We start from the raw sequence: 18,702 nt of genomic DNA, 5'->3' as shown, positions 1-18,702 counted from the left end.
TCTTGCTTTACTGGTTTCTTGAGGTGCATTGTTATGTTGTTTATCTTTCTACTTTTTCTGTGTAGATGTTTATTGCTATGAACTTCCCTCTTAATATGGCTTAGCTGTATCCCACAGTGTTTGGTATGTTGTGTTTTTCTGTTTTCAGTTGTTTCAAAGAGCTTTTAAACTTCATTTTTAATTTCTTCATTGACTGGTTTTTAAGAAGCAAGTTGTTTAAGTTTTATATATTTGTACACTTTCTAAAGTTTTTCTTGTTTCTGATTTCTAGTTTTATTCCTTTGTGGTCAGGAAAGATGCTTGATACGGTTTCTGTTTTCAACGTTTGTTAGTATTTGTTCTGTACTTTAGTATGTGGTCTTTCCTGGAGAATGATTCCTGTGCTGATGAAAAGTGTGTGTATTCTGTTCAGCTGTTGGACGGCATGTTCTGTAAATGTCTGTTAGATCTGTTATTTGGTCTAAAGTAGTTTCAATCCAGTGTGCCTTTCTTGATTTTTCTGTCTAGGTCGTCTGCTCAGTGCTGAGAGTGGGTGTTGAAGTCTCCAACTGTTACTGTATTGGAGTTGATCTCTCTCTTTAGGTCTAATAGTATTTGTTTTATACATCTGGGTGCCCTGGTGTTAGGTGCCTATAGATTTAGAATTGTTGTAGCCCCTTGCTGAATTGATCTTTTTATCACTATATAATGACCTTTTTTTTTTTTGTCTCTTTTCACAGTCCGTTTTTGAGACAGGATCTTGCTCTGTCACCCAGACTTGAGTGCAGTGGTGTGATCTCAGCTCACTGCAACTTCTGCCTCCCGGGTTCAAGTGATTCTTCTGCCCTGGAATGCACAGCTCCTCACCTTGGCCAAGGCACTGTTACCTGAAGGAGCAGTGTGCTGCTTTATCTCATGCCCTTCAGGGTGTGACTTTTCTGTGTAGTTCCAGCACGGTTTCCTTGGGAGACATGGCTCCACCAGTGCACTCTTTGCTCAGGAGGCAGTGTGCAGTTTCAGTTTTTTGAAGTTGTATACCAGTAACATACTTATTTAAATGATGAGATTTAAGATTTAAAAGTTGGCACTATGTCGAATAATGTGGATCTAATCTGATGTGTAATAGTATATAGGAAGTAACTAGTTGCCAGAAGGTGCAAACAAACAAACAAACAAGGAGATAATTAAGGAAGTAACTGGTGATTTACTTTGTTTAATCAGTTAATGTTTCTTCTAGTCCGAGTCAGGGTCCTTGTTGTACTGCACAGTGTGCGTTCAAGTCCAAGTCTGAGAAGTGTCGGGACGATTCAGACTGTGCACGGGAAGGGGTGTGTAACGGCTTCACAGCGCTCTGCCCGGCGTCTGACCCCAAACCCAACTTCACAGACTGTAATAGGCACACACAGGTGTGCATTAATGGGGTAAGCATTTAACTTCATATGTTATAAGTTTTATTTTAGAAAACTTGCTTTTCAGAATAATTACAGATGCTTCAAGCTACATAAAGTAATTAATCTTGGTCTCTGTTTAAGTAATATCCCTATCTATTCCCCACAAAACCATGAACACATTAGGTGGCATTCAATTAGCTACTCATTTGTCTTTCATGTTTTCACGTACATGTGATCGATATTATCTAGAGAAACATAGTTGTGCCGCTCGGCATGTGACTTGTCTATAATATTTAAGTTTTATAAAATATTTCAGTAGCCTAAATAAGGTAACTCTTCTAGTCATCTTCTCTGAATATGAAAACTTTAAAGCTTTTTTGGCTGAATATCACTTTGCTCTAATGAAGAAAATTTAATTTTTCTTAAAATTAAACCATAATAACCAACATAAAATTGGTCTCTCTCTTTCTCTGCTTTTATTTTATGTTTTAAAGTTGTCATTGCGTTACAAGATTTACCATGTTGCCTGCATTTACTGTTTTTCAAATGTTTTCAAATGTATGCAGTTCAGTTCTGATACTCATCTGGGTTTGTTTTTCACTTTTATTTCCATTTAAATATTTTGACATTGGAAACTTACACTTGCCTGTCTATTACTATAAACAATAGGCTTGACTGTATAGGGATTAAATAATTTGTCTTCTGTTTTTCTTCTAGCAATGTGCAGGTTCTATCTGTGAGAAATATGGCCTAGAGGAGTGTACCTGTGCCAGTTCTGATGGCAAAGATGATAAAGAATTATGCCATGTATGCTGTATGAAGAAAAGTAAGGCTTTTAAAAATACAAGAGTATCTGCCTCAAAGTATTACTGTCTCCTAAATTTTAAGTGTTAAACTTTGACCTATAGTTTGACCAGATAGTTTCCCGCTAAATCTGTCCTCTTGAGGAAATTACAGATGTAACAGAGCATTGTGTCTCTATTATTAGGGTCTCTACAATGTTTTAAAAATGATAAACTAGACAAAACATTGCCAGCTTTACAGCAGTAATTTATATAAACACTGTTAGAAGGTTTTAAAGTCATTGTGGACACTAAATCAAGACTTGCTGGTTGCTTGTTTACTTTGTAACATTTAATGCCAATTGCTAATGGTGTTATCCAGCCTAACTAGAAAAGGTCTATATAACATGTTATTGTCATGATTTCAGACAGTTTTTTTCCCCTTTGTATTTCACCAACTAGAAATCTGATCTTCAGTTTATATTTGAGTCTGGTCTTCAGCTTGTATTTGGCATTTCTTTTCCAGTGGACCCATCAACTTGCGCCAGTACAGGGTCTGTGCAGTGGAGTAGGCACTTCAGTGGTCGGACCATCACCCTGCAACCTGGATCCCCTTGCAATGATTTTAGAGGTTACTGTGACGTTTTCATGCGGTGCAGATTAGTAGATGCTGATGGGCCTCTAGCTAGGCTTAAAAAAGCAATTTTTAGTCCAGAGCTCTATGAAAACATTGCTGAATGGATTGTGGTAAGTTTAGTTTTTATTTACAAAGAAACCTTAACTTTAAAGCAGTTTGATCTTAATTGTACTTGGCCAGAAGTCATCAATGTTATGAGAAAACAACTTCTTAACTATTTATATTAGAATTACTTTATGGGAAGATTTTTTTTTTTTTTTTTTTGTGATGGAGTTTCGCTTTTATTACCCAGGCTGGAGTGCAATGGTGCGATCTCGGCTCACTGCAATCTCCGTCTCCTGGGTTCAGGCAATTCTCCTGCCTTAGCCTCCCGAGTAGCTGGGATTGCAGGCACTCACCACCATGCCCAGCTAATTTTTGTATTTTTAGTAGAGACGGGGTTTCACCATGTTGACCAGGATGGTCTCGATCTCTTGACCTCGTGATCCACCCGTCTCGGCCTCCCAAAGTGCTGGGATTATAGGCGTGAGCCACCGCGCCTGGCCTTATGTGAAGATTTTAAAAGTTCCAGTATCCCCCCCCGTTACTGTTTTCTTCTGAAATGATCAGAATCATCTGTATCATTCACAGATTGCTTAGTAGGCGATGGCAGTCATTCTGTTTTTCTGTGCTCCTTAGTTCATCTCCTGGATGTGTTACTTCATTCAGTGCATATTATTAGGACATTTTCATGGGACTTACAATTTTTATTTTATTTTATTTTCAAGAAAACTTATTTGCCCAAATCATGGACTAATTGGCGATTTTTCCTGATCTTTCAGTATAATCTCTGGGTCTTCATCTTGTTTATAATAGGAAATGTTGAACAGAGTAAATCAGCTACACAGGTAGATCTACTAATGATTCTGGACGTTCATCCAGCAGTCATCCACTGAATGCTTATTTTTAAGTCCACACTTCTCCAAGTTGTACGAACACTGAATTACCTGATACTTTTCTTAAAAGATTTCCAAGAATGACTATCTCAACTTAAGTGTTCATGCTTTAAAAGTAATTACATTAAAATATCTATAGGAAACTTGCAAATGATCTGTTTGAGATTGTGCTATAATTGAACTGAATATAGTTTGCTTTGGAAATTGATTTAGAACTCAGATTCCCCTTTCTCAAATTACTTTTAACATACGTATGTGTGTGTGCACGCATGCGCGCGTGTGTGTTTTCAGGACTCTGGATGCTGTAAAGCACAAAAGATGTTATTTGTGTGGGAGGTCAGCCTTTTTTTGGTATTCTTCTAATAGCATTCTAAAGTTTTATAGTTACCTCCAGCATTAAAATGATGTTTACTGTTTCTAGGACACGTTATAGAATATGTGGTTTTTAAATATGTAATGATCATGTAGTAGAAGGATTGTTGAAACTGGATTTAGGAGATCTACTTAGTTTTCAAACTAAATAGTTGAGCAGTTGACTTACTTAGGTTTCCTTAAAACATGTTACTCTTTTTTTTTTTTTTTTATTCCTACACTTGTTGCTTAATAAGTTCTAGTAAATACCTGTCAGGCTGAAGTTCTCATCTGGTACCATGGTGTAGTGGAAAGAGCACAGGTTTGAGAATCCTGTAGGATTCAAGTAATCTTTTTGGCATTTATCAATTCTGTGACTTACCTTTCTTGGCCCTTCTTTATTTTCAACTCAACTATTTTTTTTTTCTGATTATCTCTAATAAGAAAAGTTGAAATTTGGTATACTTATCTATTATAGAGGTCAGCATATACAGAAAAGGAAAGGGATCTCAGAATTACATTCTGCTGCATAGATATTGTGCTCGATATTTTAGATTTTGGGCATACTAAGTCATATCTAAATATGATATGACATTTTTCACTTTCTCTATTATCTCTAATTTTGACTCATTAAATTATTTAGAATTTCAAAAGCTCATTTATTTTCAGTTTAAAAATATTGAATAGACATGATCTTTTAAGTTTTTTTTTAACCTTTTTTCCGCATATTTTAGATGTGAGGATTAATGAAATGCTTCATAATGATTTGGCAACATGAAGTCTTTTCTTGTGCTCTGGAACTAATTAATCAGACACTTTCAAGTTTATAGACATTGACTTTCAGTGTGTGTGGAATAGAACATGCCTTTATTTTATGTCGTTGTTGATGGTCATGTGCCAGTTCTTTCGAATAGCATGCTCATAATGTGTGAAGAGTACCACTAGGCTGTTGGTGCATTTGTGGGCATTAACCATGTCAGGCAATAAGATAATAAACATCCACTTCTGTACAAGCTACTTGTCTCATTTTCTTTTGTGCATAGTTTACTCTATCATGACATGGAAATGCCCTTCCAGTTAGTAATACAGATGATCAGGATGCTCTGGTGTAAGAAGCTGTGAAAGAAGTGAGTTGTTGGTTTCATTACATTCCTTTCCAGTGGTGCCTGCTGGCCTTTTGTCTTCTTTCTGTGGTACACTGTGGCAGCTTTTCTCCTCATGCTGGGTAAAGTAGGAAGAACCTTCACAATTTAGAACCTCAGGGCATGGGTTATTGACTACTGCTACTGGACCATGGAAATGATACTTTCTCTTCTGTGTTGACATTTATGCTTTGATTTTTCCAAATACATTCACTGTATTTGCTGAGTGCCTACTGTGTGTCTGGACAGGAGATGATGAACATCCTTTGGATTTATCAAAGTCATCTAGCTCTTGAAAGGTTTAAGAGCATTCGTCAATAAATTGGTTGAGACCTTGTTTCAGCATCTCTTTTTCTTCAATTAAGGATTGAGGGCATTGATTCTTTTCCAGTGTTTTTATAGTTGTTGTGTTCTGATTTTCTGTAACTTTCATGTTAGGTTTGACATTGTAGAAAACCATCTTTTACCTTGACCTTCTTTTTTCAAATTTCATGTGTTTCCCCTCCCTTTAAAAATTATTGCCTGATACTTTGCTCTTTTCTTTTTAATTTGTTCAGATTTATCAGGAGTTTGTATTTTTTTATTGCTAGTTTACCAAGAATCACTTTCTCATTTTAAAATTAATTTCTGGTCTCATATTTTGCTATAATGTATGCATCTAAGTATTAAGTATCTGCTGTTCTTTATGGATGGAAGATTTAGAGCACTGTTTCCCAAATGCTTAACAGAACACTAGTTCCAGATGTTCTAGGACTTTGATGTTCAAATGATTCTGGAAAACACTGCTCCATATATACTGTGGCCCTTTCTTGGATACTTGTGAGAAGATTCTGAGAAGTCCTGCAATAAATACATCTTTCGAACTTCATTTTCCCAGCTTACCTAACCTCAGAAATTTTTATCATGAAAAGACTAAGTCCTAAATATCCTCCTTAGATGTCATTTGGGAAGATATTGATTAATACCAGTAGTTCTCAGTCCTGGTTGTAGTCCAGAATCACCCTTGGGTCTGCACTAATTAAATCAGGATCTCTTGGGTTTAAGTATCTGGGTCTTTTAAAACTCGCCAGTTAATTCTGATGAAGAGCCAGGGTTAGGACCACTCATCTAGAACAGGGGTTGGCAGATTATGGCCTCTGGGCCAAATCCAGCCCTGGCCTATTTCTGTATGGCTCAGAAGCTAAGAATGGTTTTTATATTTTTAAATGATTAGAAAATTTTAAAAATTATCAAAATGACATTCTTTTTTTGTTTGTTTGTTTGAGACGGAGTCTTGCTCTGTCGCCAGGCTGGAGTGCAGTAGCGTGATCTCAGCACACTGCAAACTCTACCTCCTGGGTTCAAGTAATTCTAATGCCTCAGCCTCCTGAGTAGCTGAGATTACAGGCACGCACCACTACACTCAGCTCATTTTTGTATTTTTAGTAGAGACGAGTTTCACCATGTTGACCAGGATGGTTTCTAACTCCTGACCTTGTGATCTACCCGCCTCGGCCTCCCAAAGTGCTGGGATTACAGGCGTGAGCCACCGCGCCTGGCCTTTAGTGGTGTTTTATCCTACTTGTCCAGGCTGAGCTTAAAGTAACCAAAAGTTTAGTAACAAGTTGCTTTCTTCTTGGCAGATTGTTGCTGCTGCTGCTGCTGGTGGTGGGAGTTTGAAGGACAGAAGGAGTATATAGTCAAAGTCTAGATTATAATGTTGTATCTTTTGACAAAATGAAAGGAAAGTTTCTGCCCCCATAGGGATGACATAATCGGTATCATGACAAGGAGCTGTGGGCCCCACATGGTCCTGTGACCCATGGGAAGTTCAGAGTGCATTTGCTGAGAGTGATGTCTTCTCTTTGTCCCTGAAGTTTTGCTTAACACCCTTGTCTCTGACATAGAAGACCCTGACACACAGTTTATACTCAGTAAATGTTCGTTGGATGAGTGACAGCTCTCCTTTCTTTCAGACTAACAGGTGGACAATTTTATCTTTTCTTTTGAGATGAAACGCATATTTTACATATACTAGGCTAGTTAGTATTCCTTCCCCTGATTTTATAGTATATTTAAAGGAGAAAGCATGCACCTTAGCATTTAATTAATTCTCTTTTAAAAAGAAAAACTCTCAAAGGTGGCCATACTTATTAATATTCTCAGGTACACCATTATTTTGTTTAGTTTTTCTTGCTATGTTACATCCATTGCCATGTTCCATTTCCTCACACACTAAATTCATAAAAGCTACTATCACTGCCACTAAAACATCTCAAGCATTGGACTTCTAAAATAGGCAGTTACCCGAAAAAATTTAGAAGAAAGCCAGGAACATTTGTGCTAGAAGGAACTGGAAGTTCTCAAGGGCTTGAGTGCCATATTATATATGTATTGATCTGCACTGGGACTAGGTTCTTCTTACCTTTGTTTTATACAGTTTTAACCACTATTAAATCTGGGTATGCTCTCTCAAATCTGCCTTTCTTACTGCCATAGTGCATACTTGCATGGCACTTTATTTAAATCTATAGGCCAGTTACAGTAGCTTACACCTTTAATCTTAGCACTTTGGGAGGTTGAGGAGGGAGAATCACTGGAGACCAGCAGTTGAAGACCAACCTGGACAACCTAGCAAGACCCTATGTATACAAATAAATATATAAATGAATTTGCAGGTTAGTGTGGCATGCACCTGTAGTCCCAGCTACTCAGGAGGATCGCCAGAGCCCAGGAGGACAAGGCTGCAGTGAGCCATGATTGCACCACTGCATTCCAGCCTGGGTGACAGAACAAGACCCAATTTTCTCTTAAAAGAACAAAAAAAAAGAGTGTGTGCGTCCTAAAAAGATTTTCATTAAATGTATGAAAACCAGTTTTACTGTCCTATCTCCGTTGTAACAGTCTTGTCACATTATTTGTATGTGTTAGGCAATCTAGAAATGATAAATGAGCTGTTAGTTATGTGTCAAGGTCAGTACCTAAATAATGACTTACTTGTAATAACTAGTTCAGCAGGTATTTGTTTTGTTGGCTAGGTACTGAGGTAGTAGGATATAAGCTCAGGGAGCTCACAGGTCAGTTTGGGATAGAGAAGACAGGCCAGAGAAACATATTTTCAGTCTTTATGGTGTTTTCACAGAAACTAGGAGAACCTATTAGGGGAAGCCTTTCAGGAGGTAGTACCAGAGCAAAGGTGGTTTTGTTTTTTTTTTTTGAGACGGAGTTTTGCTCTTGTTACCCAGGCTGGAGTGCAATGGTGCTCTCTCGGCTCACCGCAACCTCTGCCTCCTGGGTTCAGGCAATTCTCCTGCCTCAGCCTCCTGAGTAGCTGGGATTACAGGCACATGCCACCGTGCCCAGCTATTTTTCGTGATCCACCCGCCTCGGCCTCCCAAAGTGCTGGGATTACAGGCGTGAGCCACCGCGCCCGGCCCTGTTTTTTGTTTTTTGTTTTTGTTTTTGAGACGGAATCTTGCTCAGCTGCTTAGGCTGGAGTGCAGTGGCACGATCTTGGCTCACTGCCACCACTGTCCCCCAGGTTCAAGCGATTCTCCCATCTCAATGCCTACTGAGTAGCAGCGATTACAGGCACCCACCATCATGCTCAGCTATTTTTTGTATTTAAGTAGAGGTGGGGTTTCATCATGTTGGCCAGGCTGGTCTTGAACTTCTGACCTCAGGTGATCTGCCTTCGTTAGCCTCCCACAGTGCTAGTGAAAAAGTCACAGAACTATGAATTTTCCAAAACAAACTTTTTTCTAGTTCTTTTCTTTTGAAAACTTTGATTATTCTTTTTTTAATTGACAGAGTAATACATTCAAAAGTAGGCTTTTTTTTTTCCCCCTGTGCCCTAGTCTTTCCAGCATGGATTTCCTGTGTATTCTTCAGAAACGCTGTATCACTCTTAAAGATATATACTTTTTTAAAAAATGGAATCATACACATTTTGCTGTACTTTATCATGTACTCAAGTTTTTGCTTTTGCCTTTTTTCCTCTATCCCACGTAATGGTCCATCTTGGAAATCTTTGGTGGGAAGCATTCGAAGAGGGGTTTGACATAAAGGAGTGACATGGTCAGTTCCATATTTTAGGTAGCCATAACACTGATGGCCGTATTTTCATAAAAATTAAAGATGAAGGAAGGAAATATGTTCAAGATGATAAAGAATGTGAGGAATAGAAGTGTGTCTCCTTTAACATAACTTGTCCATCAACCTGAGAAAGCTAGTAGGAAAGCTCTTAGCCCTTTGCACTCAGGGATTGGCTCACATTAGAGGTGTTCCTGCTTCCCCGGCAGGTGTTTTGGAGATGTACAGTGATTGTCAGAGGAACTCTCAGGCCGCTGCTGGCATTGGATGGATGGGGCCCAGGGATGCTAAACTGTTTGCACTACTCAGGTGGTTCTGTACTGCTTTCACAGACTGAGGGCAGCCTTCTGCCCTGTCTTGCAGCAAATAGCAGGTCAATTATTTGAGGATGAATAAAAACAAAAACTAATAGGAGTCTATAGAAAACATGTAATACATGAATGGGAACGTCATTCTAAAGACCAGCAAGGAAAGCATAAGTCTGAACATGATTTTTTATAGACCACAACATAAAAATTTTAAAAATCTGGCAGTCTCAAGAAGTGGCTTTTAAAAAGAAGATTGTAAAGTTTTAATTTCTAAGCCAGATTCAGTCCCATCAGCATGTTTTGTATATTCTACACATTGTTTTAAGAAATTTCTTACAAGTTTGCCAGCATCTAAAAACAGATTTTAAATAAAAATTCAGATATATTGCTTCTCCTGAAAAATCAGATCTTTAAGCAGTAAGGTTGAATTGTATTACATCTTACCTGCCATGAAAGCCTTTGAGTTTGCAGTCCCTGCCATAACAAGCAATGTGAGGGACAACCATGACACACTTTTTACAGATTGAACAATAAAAATGAAAATAAAGAGAAGGAAGGTGTCTGTGGGACTCTTCTGCACAGAGATCTAATCTGAGAATTAAATAAGCCTGAGAAATGACACCTAAGTATAAATCATTCTAAATTTGCTTTGAAAATTGAATATATGTGTGTGTATGTGTACATACATATGTATGTATGTATAGATCTCTTTCCCTTTTTTGTTTCCTCTCCTTTTTTTGAAACAGTTAATCCCTAAAGTCATGAGGTGATCCCAAGGAAGGTAGGCATTCACACCAAATTTGGGGAGCTGTAATGGCACAGAGCAGAGTGTTGAAACCTGACCAGATTTGGAAGGTGTGGGATGGGGAAGACTACCAGTGTTGGGTTTCAGAGCCCGAGCAGGGTGAGAAGTGCACCTCTGTGGGGGAGTGAATGACATGGGATGTCAAGAGTGCAAGTGGAATGAGGAACGTGTCTACACAGGAGGGATAGGACTAAAAGAAACCACATCTCTTTGGGGAAATGGCTGATTCCAAGGCTGGGGTCGGGAAAGAATGAGATAAATCAGGAATGTCTTGTTGGTCCAGAACGTAAGAAAGTGCTTAAAGAATAATGAGGACAAGTCCAAAAAACAAAATAATGTCAGTAATTGATTATATATATAAAATAGGAAACCATGAGAGAATAAATAAATGAATACATTGGAAGTTTGATGAAGAACAGGATATTTACATACTTCGATATTACATCCCTACAAAATATTGTCTACAAAAGAGAAACAAGAATCATGGTAAAGTTGGCAGATAACACCTTAATCCAGTGATCAAGTTAACATTAGCAGTAATGAAATCAAAATCATGTGTCACCTGATAGGATGCAGTGAGAACCCAGCATCTGTGTTATTTTTACCAAAGTTGTATGACCTGAATTTAATCACAAAGAAACACCAGAGAAACCCAAATTGAAGGACATTTCCATACAAAACAACTGCCCTGTAATCTTCAAAAGTATCAAGGTCATAAAAGCCAAAGAAAGACTGGAAATTTTCCTAATCAGAGGAGACTGAAGAAACATGGTGGCTAAATAGAATACAGCATTCTGCACTGGATTGTATTGGTACAAATGGCAAAACCTGAATGGGGTCTGAGGATTGAATGTTAGTAATACACCAGCACAGATTTCCTGATTTTGATGATTGTCTTGTTACCTAGGAAACCACCCTTAGGTTGTAGAAATTCTAAGCTGAAATGTTCAGGAGTATTGGCATGATCGGCATGATGGCAGCGCCTTACTCTAAGGGGCTTCCAGATTTTCTAAAAGTTTTTTTCTTTGGTGGGTGGGGGGATGGAGTCTCACCATGTCGCCCAGGCCGGAGTGCAGTGGTGCCATCTCATTTCACTGCAACCTCTGCTTCCCAGGTTCAAGCAGTTTTCCCCCATCAGCCTCCCGAGTAGCTGGGATTACAGGCACCTGCCGTCATGTCTGGCTACTTTTTGTATTTTTTGTAGAGACGGGGTTTCACTATGTTGGCCAGGCTGGCCTCAAACCCCTGATCTCAGGTGATCCACCCGCCTTGGCCTCCCAAAGTGCTGGGAACCACTGTGCCCTGCTGCAGATTTTCAAAAGGTTTTTGAATTGTACTGGCAACTTTCTTTAAGTTTGAGACTATTTCAAAATAAAACAAATTTTTAGAAAGTAGGAAAGTCTTTATGTGCACACAGAGAAAGTGGCTTGGGAAATTTTGCCACAACATGCCTTTTAATTTTAGCATTACTTTCATTGATGCTAAAATTAGTATTACCTTAATTATATAAACACTGCTAGAAAAAGTAATCAATGTAGAATGTGCCTTTTAATTTTAGCATTACTTTCATTAATGCTAAAATTAGCATTAGTATTACTTCAATTCCATAAACACTGCCAGAAAAAGTAAACAGTGTAGAAGCGGTACCCAGTTTGCTGTAAGCCCCTAAGTTATAAAAATCTTCTTAAATGGTAGTTTTGCTGGAAACATTTAGTGTTAACTGTGTATATGTTACAACAGTCTGTGTTAAATAAATGTGAAGGTTCCGTTTTAAAATTTTTAATATTTTGTATGATGTGATCTTAAAACAAAGTTTGAACATTTGGAATTGTCAAATAGAATTTAAGACTAGACACAGTAATTTTCCTATAAATTTATCAATAATTTTTGAAGGTTTTTTTTTACTTGACTAATTGATTTGTTTACTATAGGTCAAGTTAAAAGTGAAGTTTTGGTTTCTTCTAAGACTGGATAAACTTTGCCTGCTGCTAAAATATATATCTTCTTCCACTTTTCATATTTAAAAGGATAGTTAACCTATACACTAAGGAATGAAAATATATTATATATAATATAATGAAAACTATATGTGTGTAAAAATTAATTTCATAACAGTAGTCTGAGTTTCAGTTCCAAATGAAATGAAAGAGGAAAAGAGGGTCTCAAAAGATAGAATTTCAGTCTTAACTTTGGTAATTAGAAAGCAATATAGGTTAAAAAATAATTTTAAAATCTATTCATTAGTAGAATTTAAAGCAAGTTACATGCTTTCTAAGCCATGGGAAGTATAAAAGCAAACAAAACTTCTATACGAGTATAAGAGGAGATCCTTTTGTAGTTCTTAAGTGTGATGATTGGGTTTTCACAGTCACGTGTGACATGTGCCTCCCTCAAACCTTGTTCCCCCATTTAAGGGGGTGAAAGGAGTAAGGGGGGGAAAAAAGGAAATATTTAAATGAGAAAATATTTAATAACATGGGAAATACAATGTAACTATATGCAAGATGACCCCAGTTTAGTATTTGTGTTCATGTGTATGACAGATGTTGTTATGTACAGAAAAGGGACTGAGAAGAAAATCAGATTGAATAGCTTCCTCTAGGAGTTAAAATTCTGGGTGATTTTCATTTTCTCCTTTAAACTTTTATTTATTTATTTGTTTGATTTATTTTAACTAGAATAACCACTTTATAAACTTTTAAAAATTTAAACATATTAATAATATATATGTGCAGGTATCTAATATATGTATACAACTCCCAACCAACAAATGCTCTTTAAAAATTATACTATTTTGTTCTATGTTTATATACTATTATTCTCTTCTGTGTTTTATGTACTGTTTTTCTATTCTATGTTTTATATACTGTTAAAAATATTCTAAAATACTTTGTAGATTTTTTTCAGTGGAAAAAATCTGTTTATTTCTAGGCTCATTGGTGGGCAGTATTGCTTATGGGAATTGCTCTGATCATGCTAATGGCTGGCTTTATTAAGATATGCAGTGTTCATACTCCAAGTAGTAATCCAAAGTTGCCTCCTCCTAAACCACTTCCAGGTAAGTGTATTTGAGCAAGATACGTAGTTATGTAACTCAGACTTGTTTAGCAGGTAGAATTGAATTATAAATGAGTCTTCAGTAATTAATGTTTTAGTACTTTCTCCCTAAGAATGGGATTATTGCATGAATGATTCAGTTGATATTTGTGTGCTTTTTGTCAATCCAGTCTGGTCAGTGATTGCTAAATTAATGCTAATTTGCCTAAGTGTCCGAAAATATTTAAAACTGGAAATTTTACTTTTTGCTCTTTTATTTTTTTTTTCATATTCTAATATATTCCCTTGTTGTGAGTATGGTAGTTAAACTACTTTAAAATTATTGATCTTGCTATTCTAATAGTTGTGCTTCTCATATTGTTGTCCTTCCTTCCTCTTTCCTTCCCTTCCATGTTCCCTTCCTTCCTCCCTTCCCTTCTTTCTTTTTCTTTTTTTATTTCCTCTTTCTCTCACTATGTTGCCCAGGCTGGATTCAATCCTGAGCTCAAGAGGTCCTCCCCACCTGAGCCTGCCAAGTAGCTGGGACCACAGGCGCGTGCACTGCACCCGCCTCTCTTACTATTTTTAGTGTTTGTGCTCTTGAAATATTTTCTGGTACATAAGCTCATTTTCCACCAGAGTGATGCTTATGGGGAAATACAGATCCCAGTCTGTGGGAGAGTCTTAGGGTAGAGGATTCATTCATCAAATAAGCACAATCAAGTATTCTCCATCCCTGAAAACAACTCTTTAGTTCTTGTCTCCACCCTTTACCACAGGGAGACTTCGCATGAGGAAGGACCCTCTTTAGATTAGCTGTGGGCATTGGGAGGAGAAAAGGTTAGGAAATAAACCCTTCGTGTTATTTAGTTCCCTCTATTTATACCTCCATCTCTCCAAGGTATTTGTGGCTATTCTCCACAGGTGTGGGGACAGACATTGTCTCAGGGCAGTGGCAGGGGAGGGCCAGAGGTAAATGACAGCAGTCCCCTCTCCTGCAGCTCTCAGGCTTCTCATGAAGTGTCTTGCCTCAGGCAAATCCACTACCCTGTACAAAGTAGTTCAAAACTAGGTTTCTTACACTTTCTGTCTTCCCTCGGTTCACCTGCACTTACCTGTCTGGGGCAATAGAGCCAGTAGTCATGCTAGGACAGTATCTTAGTGAGAATTACAGGAAATTTGATTTTTATATCATTGCTTTTCATAAATTCATAATGTTAGTTAGCACTCTGGAACTTATGTTAGTGTTTAAGGGATTTCTAAGGGCCACATGACACTTTTTAGATACTATTACTAATTATATTCTCATTCAGTAAAACATTTTATGTGTATATTGATTTCATTTTAAGTAAATAGCACCTTTAAAAACTAAGAAAGCTAGCTGTCGGAAAACTAACCCTCAGAAAAAGTGTTAAAACATTTTTATATGACTTATATAATCTTTACAACAGACTATATAAATTAATTATCATCCCTGTTTTACAGTCTAGGCGTCTGAATCTCAGGTTAAGGTATTGCTCAAAGACACTAGTAATTCCTCATGGATTCAGTCCACAGAACCTGTGATATTAATCTAAATTAATGTAATATTTGTGGCTGTTGAGCACTGAAGGCTTGCTAGTTTCCATTGAAATGTGCTGTTTTAATTAAAATACATACCAGACTTTGAAGACAGTATAAAAAATATTTTGTTAGTAATTTTTTATATTGATTACATATTGAAATGATACTTGGGCTATGTTAATTTAAATACAATTTAAAATATTATTAAAATTATTTCACTTTTTTAAACCTTTTTTGTTATGCCCATCTGAAATTTTAAATTACATTGGTGGCCCATGTTATTGAACAGCTTTGAACTAAAACCTTTCTTATTGAAACGGCAGCTTTGTTTTTAAAGATTACAATGTTCATGATCAATCAATCTGTTCTGCTTTGGTTTGTGGCTCACAGGCACTTTAAAGAGGAGGAGACCTCCACAGCCCATCCAGCAACCCCAGCGTCAGAGGCCCCGAGAGAGTTATCAAATGGGACACATGAGACGTTAACTGCAGCTTTTGCCTTGGTTCTTCCTAGTGCCTACAATGGGAAAACTTCACTCCAAAGAGAAACCTATTAAGTCATCATCTCCAAACTAAACCCTCACACGTAAACATGAAGAAAAAATGGCAAGAGATCATGTCCTCAGACCAGGTGGAATTACTTAAATTTTAAAGCCTGAAAATTGCAATTTGGGGGTGGGAGGTGGAAAAGGAACCCAATTTTCTTATGAACAGATATTTTTAACCTAATGGCACAAAGTCTTAGCATATTATTATGTGCCCCGTGTTCCCTGTTCTTCGTTGCTGCATTTTCTTCACTTGCAGGCAAACTTGGCTCTCGATAAACTTTTACCACAAATTGAAATATATATATTTTTTTCAACTGCCAATCAAGGCTAGGAGGCTTGACCACCTCAACATTGGAGACATCACTTGCCAATGTACATACCTTGTTATATGCAGACATGTATTTCTTACGTACACTGTACTTCTGTGTGCAATTGTAAACAGAAATTGCAATATGGATGTTTCTTTGTATTATAAAATTTTTCCGCTCTTAATGAAAAATTACTGTTTAATTGACATACTCAGGATAACAGAGAATGGTGGTATTCAATGGTCCAGGATTCTGTAATGCTTTACACAGGCAGTTTTGAAATGAAAATCAATTTACCTTTTTCTTATAATGGAGTTGGTTTTGATACTTATTTTTTCTTTATCACATGGCTGCTATGGGCACAGGTGACTATGCTGAAGAACACAGTGAAGTGTTGTGCCGACTGGATATAGCAGCATACTACGTCAGAGTTCATTATGTAAACGTCTGGTTTCTGCTTACATATTTTAAACTTTCTAATTAAATTCCATTTTTGAATTGGTAGGTGACATTGTATTCATGCTTTGATAGGAATTATGTCAATGAAATGATTCTTTTTATTTGTAGCCTACTTATTTGTATTTCCATATTTCTGAAGTATGCTAATTATGTTTTCTGTCGGATACAGAAAAGTTGTGTCTTTATCAAAATATTTGAACAGTTTTTTCAGCATATCATCACTGATCATTGGTAAACCACTAAAGATGAGTATTTTGCTCAAGTAGTAGTTAAGATTGTAGATAGGCCTTCTGACATTTTTTTCCCTAAAATTTTTAACAGCATTGAAGGTGAAACAGCACAATGTCCCATTCCAAATTTATTTTTGAAACAGGTGTAAATAATTGGCATTGTAAAGAAAGAGAAAGCAAAAACATTTAATGTATTAACAGGCTTGTTGCTATGCAGGAAATGGAAGGGGCATTATAAAAATTGAAGCTTGTGGCATTTATTGTTTCTGATTTCCAACTACATCACTTCAGTTAGAGTAAAGCTGTGATTTTCCTGACTTCACATAGGAGACAGATTTAGAGAAAGTTGAAAAGATTTCTGTGTTTTGGCTTTTTTTTTTTTTTTTTTCATTTTTTCTTAAGAGTATAAGGTTTACACAATCATTCTCATAATGTGACGCAAGCCAGCAAGGCCAAAAATGCTAGAGAAAATAACGGGATCTCTTCCTTGTAAACTTGTACAGTATGTGGTGACTTTTTCAAAATACAGCTTTTGTACATGATTTAGAGACAAATTTTGTACATGAAACCCCAGATAGACTATAAATAATTCTAAACAAACAAGTAGGTAGATATGTATGTAATTGCTTTTAAATCATTTAATGCCTTTGTTTTTGGACTGTGCAAAGGTTGGAAGTGGGTTTGCATTTCTAAAATGGTGACTTTTATTCTGCAAGAGTTCTTAGTAACTTCTCGAGTGTGGTAGACTTTGGAACATGTACATTTTTTGCTTGTAATGTTATCCTGTGGTAGGGTTTTGGCAGGTACACACACTGCCCTATTTTATTTTGAATCTAAGTTAAATGTTTTCTGAAAAGAGATACATGCACTGAACTCTTTCCACTGCGAATCAAGATGTGGTAAAATAAAAGGATCAAGACAAATGAGATCTAATACTACTGTCAGTTTTAATGTCCACTGTGTTTTATACAGTATCTTTTTTTGTTCACTTTGGAAATTTTTACTAAAAATTGCAAAAAATAAAGTATTGTGCAAAGATGTAAGGTTTTTTGAAACTTGAAATGCATTAATAAATAGACTTGATTAAATCAACTTGAAGGTTCTCTACTCTTTGAACTCTGAGAACTATCACAAGAGGCTTCCCACCAGACAGCGTTTTCTTACTAAATGAAAGAGATTATTAAGCAGAAACAGAGTTGTCTCTTCCTACAGAAGTATAGATTATCTTTATTCCTGCTAATACTTTGGAGTCCATGTAGAAAATTTCCAATTAGATTCTCTGTGTACACACAATAAACCTTTATAAAACACCCAACTAATGCATTACATTGTTTCTAATCGATATTCAGTGCTTGTTTTGGTGGAAGACCTGAGTCACTTTGAAAACTTAGATCTTGTTTCTATGTGTTTTTCAGAGTTTTGAATGCTAAGTACCTCATTTATTTTAAAAAGCCTAGTTTAATGATAAGTCTATTTAAAATTTTGAGCCAACATTTTTCTGTTCATAGCAAATATGGAGAGAATTGACATTTCAGTGTTATCTAGAAAAGGAATTGTAAGCTCAGAACAGTTCCCTGTATGGGGTAATCTGCTTGAAATTCTCTTTTTAGTCAAGGTCAGCTATAAGTAATGCTTATTAAATGAGTATATATATAATACTTTGAGAGTCACTTTGTTAATGTAGGACCATCAGATGTATATTATATTTAGTTATGAAACTGTCAATATTAATTTGGGTAATTATAGTTATTTTTACTTGTAATTGACTGCTTAAATTCTGTTGACAGTCCCTTCCTCCTTCCTTCCCTCCCTCCCTCTCTTTCTCCCCTCTCCCTCCCCAGTTTTATAAATTCAGGCACCAGTTCACAAACAAAATCAGAAATAAAATAAATGTATTAACTGCTTCTGAATTCAGCATTCCCTGTAGTGTCAGGCAATGTCATGCAGTTTGGGGAAGCCTGTATTTAAGGAAATGACAGCTTTCTCCGATCAGTCTCGTTGCGTGAGATGTTTTCAGCACTGTGCTTTGGGTGCTTCGTTTTTGTCACAGTCACCGACTAGTGAAAGCTGATGTGTCCAAGCTGAGCAAACCGCTTGACCCTAAGTCCTTGCCTTTGTCCCTGTAGTAAGACCTCATTATGACTATTTCTACAAAGAT

At 36.8% G+C, this 18,702-nt stretch overlaps 1 protein-coding gene and 1 pseudogene across 5 annotated transcripts in view; both read left to right on the top strand.

Annotated features, from left to right (window-relative positions):
- ADAM10 (ADAM metallopeptidase domain 10) overlaps nucleotides 1-17,636 on the top strand; it is a 155,414-nt gene extending 137,778 nt beyond the window's left edge. For all 5 annotated transcript variants that reach the window (XM_078333252.1, XM_035258711.3, XM_078333254.1 and 2 more), the window contains 5 exons: nucleotides 1,217-1,400; nucleotides 2,088-2,196; nucleotides 2,679-2,899; nucleotides 13,333-13,459; nucleotides 15,391-17,636. In XM_078333252.1, the coding sequence (XP_078189378.1) occupies nucleotides 1,217-1,400; nucleotides 2,088-2,196; nucleotides 2,679-2,899; nucleotides 13,333-13,459; nucleotides 15,391-15,485 (736 nt within the window). In that variant the 3' untranslated portion in view covers nucleotides 15,486-17,636. The remainder of the gene's footprint in view (nucleotides 1-1,216; nucleotides 1,401-2,087; nucleotides 2,197-2,678; nucleotides 2,900-13,332; nucleotides 13,460-15,390) is intronic.
- LOC118145433 (small nucleolar RNA U13) lies at nucleotides 12,728-12,824 on the top strand (annotated as a pseudogene).
- Nucleotides 17,637-18,702: the final 1,066 nt, after the last annotated feature.

This window comes from Callithrix jacchus, chromosome 8 (genome assembly GCF_049354715.1).
Source record: "Callithrix jacchus isolate 240 chromosome 8, calJac240_pri, whole genome shotgun sequence".
NCBI classification, from domain to species: domain Eukaryota; kingdom Metazoa; phylum Chordata; class Mammalia; order Primates; family Cebidae; genus Callithrix; species Callithrix jacchus.
Note: the sequence above shows the minus strand (reverse complement) of the source record. Positions and strands in the feature narration are given on the sequence as shown.